The following is a 10,316-nucleotide window of genomic DNA, read 5'->3' on the forward strand; positions in this document are numbered from 1 at the left end:
ACGCAAACATACTCTTTTAATTTACCTAATCTTTCAAGATTATTGAATACAGAAATAAACGAAACAAACCAAACTCAAAATGGCTCATACATCTACAGTATCCTGTTATACAAATTGAGGTGCTTGTTACAAATTTGCTAACGCCAACACCGTTTTTCTGCTATGTGTCAGACTGGATGGTTTGTGTCTCTATGAACAACTAAGGTGTGTGTCTTCTTTTTTCGTTTGTTGAGTGTGGTCTTCCACAGGGGGGCATTAACGAGAACCTAAGCAGTTGCAGAGACATTAGAATGTCACAAGACAACAAATACCATTTCACATGCCTTCATCTTATCATGCCGTAATCATTGCAACAGCCTTTTCTTACCTGCATATGGAGCCATAATCATGTCATTCCTGTTTTAGCCTCTTTGCACTGCTTCTTATGTTTTAGATAAAAGTTTACTGATTACTTAGGGTTTTCATTGCCACTCTTGAATGTACAGTTAGGGCACTGAGGCCCTAACAGGTTGTCTTCTTTTTTAATTTTTTGTTTTTTAATTTCTTCTGTTTAATCTGCTCTCACTTTGTGGCATTGGATTTTGATAAATCATCTCCAAATATAAATTGTTACTATATGTCTATATATTATATTTGCACATATATAGTTTTTCTGAATACATTCTAGTACGATTGCAGCATTTAACATCACTCTGCCAGAGTAAGCAAATATGAGACAATATTTTTAAGATTTTATGGCAGATCACTTCATAAATGCGCCAATTTGTCTGGCACAGAAAAAATCAGTGCTCTACTATAAATCTGCACATCCTCTAGGTGGCGTGATGCCCTTATAAATGCTCCCAGAATACAGTAAGACAATGACAATACAAAAGGTGTCCACATGTTGTCTAACTTAGTTAATATTCTCTTTATCTAAGAAGATTCCATTATTCAGCTCCATTATTAAATATTTAAAGATCATTAATCAGGAAGTTATGTATCATATGTTGTTGCAACTCCATATATGAGATTCTTTGTTTTAGTAGGACAGGACCACAATCACCTTAACAGGAATTTTATTTTCAGCTGGAAAATCTGCAAACATTAAAAAAGACAAATCGAGAACCAAACTGGATGTTGAAAATAGCACCAAATACAAAAAAAAATAAAAACAATTACAAATACAAGGAATTTGTAAATTGATTAGACTTGATAACACCTCATATAATTAGTGGTTTATGTGTTGGCACACACTGATGATATTTTCTCCTCCTACATTAAAGTGTGCATTTAGGAAATACCCCAAATTAAATGTGTAATTTAATTAACAATGTGTAAGAAAATCTTTTTTTTAATTGAAATGTAGGGTGTACACAATGTGTTGCCAAATACAACAAGGGCAAAGTGTTTAAATACTGTATCTCATGTATTTCTGGAATGCAGTTGTCATAAGATGTAAACGAATGCACATGTGCCAAAGCGATTTCTTTTTCCCTATTCTCCTACATACTGCAGTGCAAAATCGACACTCAAACACACAGTCAAACATTTAACTTAGAGACTCAGGTCAGCAAGTGGTTACAGTTCATCTCGCATCTTTTCACCTTTTGGCCTGACCATCCTACCAATAAACAAGATAGACTTTGTCTCCTGGTCCTTCACTAAGAAGACGAATGGGTGGTCGGCGTAGAACAGCCTGGGGGTCTTCAGCTTTTCTGTGCCAAAGATGCTGGTATCAATTTCGTTTCCGTCAGTGTCCCATTCCATAGCTGATGCATGGAATACATCAGACAGGTAGAGGTCCTTCTTCCCAGAGATGTTGGACAAGTCAGCTTTGGATTTGTTCACTGCCTCAGTCAGACCCAGCTCCCCAAGATTTTTCTAAAAAGAAGCCGCACATATAAGGTGTAAAGCTGAAGTGAAGACTGAGGCAAAGTAACTTGTTGTCCAGTAAAAAACTCTTGATCTCTTGTATCTTTTACCTGCAGGTTGTGACTGATTTCCATGCTGACTTTGGGGAGAGACACGGCTACTGCTGTCTGCTGCAGCTTGCCCATCCATGTATCCAGCTGCTTCTTGGTCAGCATTTTCTCCAGCCTCTCCAGAGTTTCCACTTGATAGGGCATGATGAAAACCACACTGGACTTCTTGTGAGCCAGGGGCATGCTCAGGATGTACAACATATTGCTTTTGTCATCATAGAAATCAAAGAGACCTGAAAAACAGGTTTTAAAAAGTTAAATATTCTTATTATAATTCACTTTATGAAATCTATTAAGATTTATTATAAGTACATTATTTTAATAACTATGAAAAAGGTAATATACTGGCAATATACATCCACTCTCATATCTGCCTGATAAACATGAGCTTAAAGGTAGCTGTCATTTATTTAATAAATGTATCATTTTTAATCATTTGTACTCCAGAGGGGTGTCTGAAACCTGTACACTTATTCTCGCATTTATTTGACTGTAAACATTAGGCCTAAATAGAGACACATACAGTATCATCGTTAGTACCTGTTATAATTTGTAAGTATGTAGTCGGTAATAACTCACCTTTTCGATGCTATACAGGAACCTTGTAACCACATCCTGAATTAGCTACTTCTATTTTGTTTTACATTTTTATTACCAAGTAAAATCACATAACACTCTTGAGCTAATAAGAAATATAAGAAAATGGCTGATAAAACCAGAGCAAAGGAATTAACCATTACTGTATATTCAGTCATTCATAAAACCAAATCCTTATAAATGAACACGTGGAGAGAAGCCCATAAAATACTGGCAAATGTCAATTGGATTTCAACCAGGGCATAGTCACAGGAATTAGAACATTAAAAAATAATAGATTAAATGTAAGTATTTGAGATGATTTTGAGAAGAGTGACACTGGCCAAGAAGTAAGGGTTCAGAGTCTTTGGTGTTGTACGATTATATGAACCAGATTGTATGTTTTTCAGGTTTTTTGATACCTTTTGAAAAGAGCCATACTATCTGTTTTCTCCAAACTACTGTCTGTGTGCTAAACAAAGCTGCTGACTTTACCCTCAATGAACAGATGAAGGTTGTGTTACTCTTCTAAGGAAAAGTAAAGTGTATTTCAAATATCCTGTGCCACACGTGTCGTTTAAGAATATACAGGATTGTATCCACCTACCTGTGCGATGCATCATCTGCAATGAAACTGTGTAGCTGTGGGATACCATGAATCCACGGTTGTCCACCATCTTGTGATGGAACTGCTCATCCCAGTGAGCTGTGGGGAAAAAATTCACATCATTCAAAGGAATAAAATAGTGGAAAAATACAGATTTTACAGAGACTCACGTTTGAAAAACATCGCATTGATGATCATCACCCCATCAGTCCTTTCTACATCCTTGGTGACCTCAAGCAGTTTGCCATCAGTAGACTTTGACGCCCATTCATTTATGGAGTTCACAGCGCTCTTCTTATCTCTGAAGTTGATCTTGGAATGGTCAAAGTTATAGTGCTTTTTGCTGCTCTTGACAAAGTCATCCATGAAGTTGACAGAGCTGGGGCCATACAGGCGGTTGCTAATCCTCCAGGTGACATTACGGGTCTTTGGGTCACTCACCTCAGTCAGGAGCTCAGCCAGACCTGTGTGCAGCTGCTCATCTTTAACTTTAGCTGCATTCAGAATGTTTTTTACCTGAGAGGCAGTGGAGGACTTTCCCCCAAGTGCCACCAGACCCAGAGATGAGGCCACTACAACAGGGGAAAAGAGGATGTTCTCTACATTTTTATCCTTTGCTATGTTTTTGTAAAGACTGAGAGCCAAGCTGGCACTATTATCAGCCAGGATGGAGGCATGGGTACTGAGAGCCTTGTCTGCTGATGATGAGGTGGCAGCTGAGGAAGAAGTGGCCAGCAGGACCAGGGCTGCCAGGCTTGTCACCCACATGATGTAATGTTAATCACAGCAAACCTATGAGAAGACATGAAAAGAAACATCATCCATATTTTTTTTTTCTGACAGAGACATATTCAAAGCATCTGGGGGCGGCTCAGTTGTTAAGGCAATCGCCCACGGACCACAGGGTCAGTGGTTCGATCCCCGGTCCCAGCTATATGTCAAAGTGTCTCTGGGGAAGACACTGTACCTCTAGCAGCCCATTCCCATCCCCAGCTGTTCAGTGCCGGTCCAAGACCGGTAGAAATTGGGGAGGGTTGCGGCAGGAAGGGCATCCGGCGTAAAAACTGTGCCAAATCAACATGTGGACATTGATCTGCTGTGGTGACCCTGAACTCACAGGATAAGCCGAAAGGACAAAACAAAAAAGATCTTCAAAACATCTGCATTGGTGTTTGATCCATTTCAAATATGAAATATCTCACTCTACACCCACTCAAAAAGCCCACATTGTCGAATATCCAGGACTTCCTCTGCAGTTTTCAAAGGCTACAGTAGTAGAAACGGGGGGTGGGGTTCATTTTCAATGTCAGTTCTAAGATCAGCCTTATGTAACAGCACACGTAGGCACCCGCAGGATGTATCTAAGCCAAAACATTAGCCAGCCCGTTCGAAGCGGTTCATTTCTTGGCAACAGAAAAGATTAAAGATTTAAAAACTTAGATAGTGGAAAAAGTCTAGTGTGCTTCAAGATGATGAGGTTATGTGGATCTGGCCATTACTGGTAGTAGTAATAGTAGTTTATTCAGTCATCATCACACACCATAGAAACACACACTGATGTTTACAATAATAATAAATATATACATTCAGGATAAGACAAAAAAAAAGAGAGAAAAGAAATCGCAGACTGGCTGATTAACAGTGAAAATGCATTCAGGAAACCGTAGTCTGCATGACATCGAAAATCAAAAATCGATGTATCAAAAATATCTGTTCAGCAGCGTCCCAGATACGTTTTTACAGGCTCACTAACCACTAGGTCAACGTAGAGAGAAGAAGCGATAGCTGATTTCAAATATTTGTATGAATAATTCTATTCAATAAAACTTGATCTAAGTAGCATTTGAAAAATACCACTCCACCTTACACAGTTTCTTACCCTGTGATTTGTATTGACTTGTATAAACTTGTTTTACTAGTAATTTCAAACATGTTATTTCATAGATTCTTTATTGGATGGATCATCCACTCAAATGATGCCCTTTATAAACCGTTACTTCTGCAACTGTCACCAACAAATCTTGTGGGACATGAGCCTTAGTGCGAATGAATGATAAGAAATCCCTTTGTACAGTACAAAGTACAAAAATGTACAATGCATGTTAATGAATTTGGCAATTTGTGTATAACTGGCAGTGTGAAATATAGACTCACATGGAATCAGATTAGAAGTTGCAACCAGCTCCCTAAACATTTGAACTCATACGTTTTATAGCTTGTGTGACATGCAAATACCTTGTCTTAAACCTTTTACCTACTTTTCAAACTTCTCCAACAACACTGTTTAAATCACAGACATGGCTTTGTGGCCTCTTTTCACATGCCAGGGCATTTCCCACCCGCTGAACTCCCCTCTCCCTCCCCCATACCCCCAGTAGTTTTATCTTACCTTATTAGGTTCTACAAGTATTTCAGTAGGTTGTCCTTTAACTGCTTACTAGTTTCTCCCTCAGCGCAGACCTGCTGCATATGAGGGTAATGCATCTGGTAGCTGAAAACAGCAGTGCATGAGACAATTGCAGGAATTGACAGGTTTTCAGAGCTAGAATCTTATTTCCAGACCAGTCCCGCCCAGTATTGAGGGGAAGTGGGAAAAGAATATCCTGCCCCTCCAGGTCCTAAAGCCTGAACCTCTAGCACTTGTTGAAACAGCCAGATACTCAACAGTCAATGACCTGGAATATACAGTATCTTTTTGCTGAAAGACAGATTCATTACTATTTTCATAGCTACTCTGATGAAGCAAGGCAGAGAATCTCAAGAGAAGAAGAAACAGTGATCCAAACACAAGTCAAGGTGCTACTACTGTGTGTTGTCCTGTTTTTATATGCACTGTTTGCATTTAAATTAAATATTGCATATAGTATCGTCTTGATGGGCAAACCAGAACAAGAATTCCTGTTTATTATTGAAGCGTCACTCCTGCACTGATAAAACGCGCAAAACAAATTAGAGAAATATGCGAAATTCATTTTTACTTTAAAGCTACAGAGATATTTTGGGTGTGGGGTAAATACACTATTAAGTGCTTACAATAATGTTACATAGAAAACAAGGCACAAACATGTTTTCCGTCTTTTTGGAAAGTTCAACCCTTCACTTCACATGGTTAAGCTTTTAGCAGGACAATAATCCAAGGGGTATAAGACAATGCTGCAGTGGCTTTGGGATAAGTCTCAGACTATTCTTGAGCAGCTTCACCAAAGTCCGGACTTAAACCCCACAGAACATATATTGAGAGACCTGAAGATGACAGTTCACAGTGATAACCTGATTTACAAGAACACTCTTCTAGGGGAGCAGATCATCTGATTGTGTGCTTCAATGGATAAAGCTGAAGGAAACTTGGGTTACATGGTCACAGGTTTTCTCATGTCCATTTACACAAAGACACATTTGGCTTTTGGTGCTGCTGAGTTGTAACAATCAGCAACAGAGAAGTAAATATTTATGAAAATGAAATTATAGTGATTGGCGTGAATTGTTCTGAAATTATATTAAAATCAAACAAATTAACTTTGCCACAATATACAACTGAGGCATGTGCAAGCAGGTTGGAACGGGTGGAGAAACGTGTCAGGCGTGTTGTGTGATAAAAGAGTATTAGCCAGAATGAAAGGAAAGGTGTTCAAGACGGTGGTGAGACCAGAGATGTTGTTCGGCTTAGAGACAGTGGCACTGAAGAAAAGACAGGAGGCAGAGCTGGAGGTAGCAGAGCTTAAGATGTTGAGGTTCTCTTTGGGAGTGACGAGGATGGACAGGATCAGGAATGAGGACATCAGAGGGACAGCTCATATTAGATGTTTTGGAGATAAAGTCAGAGAGGCCAGATTGAGGTGGTTTGGACATGTTCAGAGGAGAAACTGTGAACAAATCGGTAGAAGGATGCTGAGGTTGGAGCTGCCAGGCAGGAGGTCTAGAGGAAGACCAAAAAGGAGATTTATGGATGTAGTGAGGGAGGACATGAAGTTAGTTGGTGTGAGAGAAGAGGATGCAGAGGACAAGGTTAGATGGAGGCACATGATTCGCTGTGGCGACTCCTGAAAGGGAACAGCCCAAAGGAAAAGAGGAAGATTCACTGCTCTTGTCTTTTAAACTTCTAAGTTTATAACAGTTTTTTTATGTTAAATAATTGAAGTTGAAATTTTCTCAGATTGTAAAAAAAACAACTAGACTGGTGACCTGCCCATCTGAGCCAGAACCAGGATCAGTGGTTTAAGGTAACGGACGGATAGATGTGTTGTGATTTAGGGAACTGCATGCACTGGTTGCCGGCTTTTTTGCTTCTTCCTGGTGTCATGCGTGAGTCCCAACTCGACCCTGGAGCCATTCTATGTTTGGATGTGGAGCAGTCATCAGGAAGTTAGAGAAGAGCGGATGCATGTCCGGTATGACTCTAGTTGTCTGTAGAGCTTGTTATTGACTAAGCAGCTGTTGTTAAAAGCTGAACTGCCAGGCAGTAAGATATTTGCAGACCAGGTATTTAAATTTTCATCTGTGTGTAATTAACTGCAAATAAGAAAAGTTCTGTTTTCTTTAGCTTAGAATGAGCCATTACATATAATCTGGGGTCTCAAAGAGTTTTTTTACACCAGATGACACACCCATCCATTTTGTCTGGGCTTGGGACCTGCACTATGGTGGCCCTCAATGGCTGGGTGGGGCCACACCTGGTGGGGTGGGATTTGATCCTGCAGCCTTTTACACCCCAACCCAGTGCTCTACCCATTGAGCCACCAGGCCCCCTACTAAACTGTGTCAGATCTTCAAACTAAATCTAACATAAAAGAAAGGCAAATGGAGAAAACACAAAATACAATTTGGAAATGAGAAATGCGATGCAATACCAAAAAGAACCTATGATTCTTTGACTATATGATTCTATGATTAAAAAGTAGAATGCATGAAAGACAGGAATCCCGTTATTTTTGTTTAAACCAAACACACAATTCCACTAAAAGAACAACGTACGCTAATCACACGTGATTATGGCACTGTGTTGGTGTGGAGATGCTCCGCTGCTTCAGGACCAGGGGGGCTTACCACGACTGAAACAAAACATGAATTATGCTGTCAACCAGAGAATCCTGAAGGGGAGCATCAGATCATCAATCTGTAAGTTCACTGATCCAAGGTATAAGAGTAAGTCGACTTCCGATTGACTGATGTGAATAACAGGAAAGTTTTGGCGTGTCCAAGTCAAAGACTAGACATGAACAAACTATTAAGTTCAGGGGGCAATTACTGTTTATAACATGGTGACTTAGTGGCTAGATTGTATTAAACAGATTTAATTCTTTTCATACTGTATCAAATCTGTGCTTTTGGTACAGCTTTACTTTAGTCTGTGTATCCAGACATAAATCTCACATGATCTCATTTTGAATAGGTTGAGAGGAGCAGCAGTCCCACTCTGCATTACATTGTGTACAGCTGCCCTCTGGTGGCAGAAGAAGTAGCTTTCATTTGAGCAGTGGAATTAATCATATGACCAGTGGAGGTCGACATACACTGGTACTACTGTTACTAGCTCTACTGCTAGGTGAGTGTGCAGTGAAATAAAATGATAACATTGTGACTGAGATACAAGTACACAGTAGTATGAGATAAAGATAAAGTAGTTTTGGAATATGAACACTAGGTTTTCCTAATGTCTCTACTGGGTTTGTTTCACATTTTAACACTCACAGGTCCAGCAAATGCACCCATCCTGTAGGAGACCTTCTAGTTGCAGAACCCTCAATGCCACTGTTGTTTGGGATTAAAGCAATGTGACGTTGTTGTCCCAGGCCAAGGGTTAATCTCTGACTGCTTGGCCTAGAATAGCTCTCGTACAAGACTCATCTGCTCTTCCTCTTTGCCAAGTGTTGACAATGCATGACCTTCTGGATCTTGTACAGGGATGTTACCTTACCTACAGTGGTCTAGTTCGACTGTGGGAAAGTTTCAACATTTGATCTTTTGCTATATGCCGAAAGAATATTCTGACCACACGTAGCACCCGTAGCTTTTGGAGACTAATGTGGACACAATTAGAACAGCTGAAACCTTGTGGGCTAAGAGGCCTTTGAGCTCCATTTACAAACAGTTGCAGCTGCGAGTTAGTAAAGATCCATGAAAATAAAATAGTAACAACATCATTTCCTGTCCTTTATGTCTGTTGTTTCAGCCCTTAAGCTCAAGTTTCTTGGAAACTCTCTTTCTCAGTTTGGTACTCCATCGAGCCTTGTTAAACCTCCTCACCCCCTCCCCTGTACGTCTTCTTGGTACATTCCAAGAAACACTAACATTTCCTAAAGATACCAACCCACCCTTCCTGGGGACTTCAGCCCTCCCACTGGGAAGTTTAATTAAATGATTTCTCTGTATCACCCTTTGATCCCCTTCAGCATCTCCAGATATCACACCATGACCATGTAAAGTGTTTCTTTAAAATAGCTTATTCAAACAGAACTGTTATGTATTTTTGGATTTTAATGCCCGAAAACCAAAAAATTCATAAAATTTTACCTGCAGAGGATTAAACAGTGTTTTCGATTTTATGTTAATAGCATATTCCCAAACGGTAATAATAATGTAATAATAATAATAATAATAATAATAATAATAATAATAATAATAATAATAATAATAATAATAATAATAATAATATTTAATTTAATTTAGTGATGGTTTTTACAAAACAAATGTATTTGCTGTCTAAGCAAAAAGAACTTTAAAAAACAGATGATGATGATGGTGCAACCTGGGATGATTTTAGTTAACTTCTCCACGGTGTTGGCTCTCCTGTCTCCCCCCTCTCTCTACCATTTCCTCTTTTTCAGCTTTCTTACTAAAAAGATGTCATATTAATATCGCTTATACCAGATTCATAGTATATTATTTATGTCAGCTGAGGAGTGATGTTTCCTTACACCAAAGACATTAAACACACATTTTATCTGATAGTGTTACTTTTCGAGTCCCATTTGTTGGTCTCTGAATGATGAAGTTGGGTTTAAAGAAGTCTTATTTTAAAAAATTAGTGATTCGACTTGCATTATTCACTTTATTATTTTAAAGTCAAGTTTTCTTTTCAGTCTAATTATTTAGAAATAATTTATCTTTATCTCAGTAACAGTTTTTTATTTCTAAATTAAAAAAAATGATGCCACTGTTATAAAACAGCT

General features: G+C 38.9%; 1 protein-coding gene across 1 annotated transcript; it reads right to left on the reverse strand.

The window, feature by feature from the left end:
• Nucleotides 1–1,041: 1,041 nt before the first annotated feature.
• serpinh1a (serpin peptidase inhibitor, clade H (heat shock protein 47), member 1a) lies at nt 1,042–5,701 on the reverse strand. The gene is made up of 5 exons (XM_067494748.1): nt 5,537–5,701; nt 3,318–3,939; nt 3,148–3,246; nt 1,965–2,197; nt 1,042–1,863 (listed from the first exon to the last, which is right to left on the reverse strand). Exons 2-5 carry the CDS (start codon nt 3,913–3,915, stop codon nt 1,561–1,563), a joined length of 1,233 nt encoding a protein of 410 aa, XP_067350849.1. The 5' UTR covers nt 3,916–3,939; nt 5,537–5,701; the 3' UTR covers nt 1,042–1,560.
• Between the last annotated feature and the right edge of the window lie 4,615 nt (nt 5,702–10,316).

Source organism: Channa argus, chromosome 24, assembly GCF_033026475.1.
Source record: "Channa argus isolate prfri chromosome 24, Channa argus male v1.0, whole genome shotgun sequence".
NCBI classification, from domain to species: Eukaryota; Metazoa; Chordata; class Actinopteri; order Anabantiformes; family Channidae; genus Channa; species Channa argus.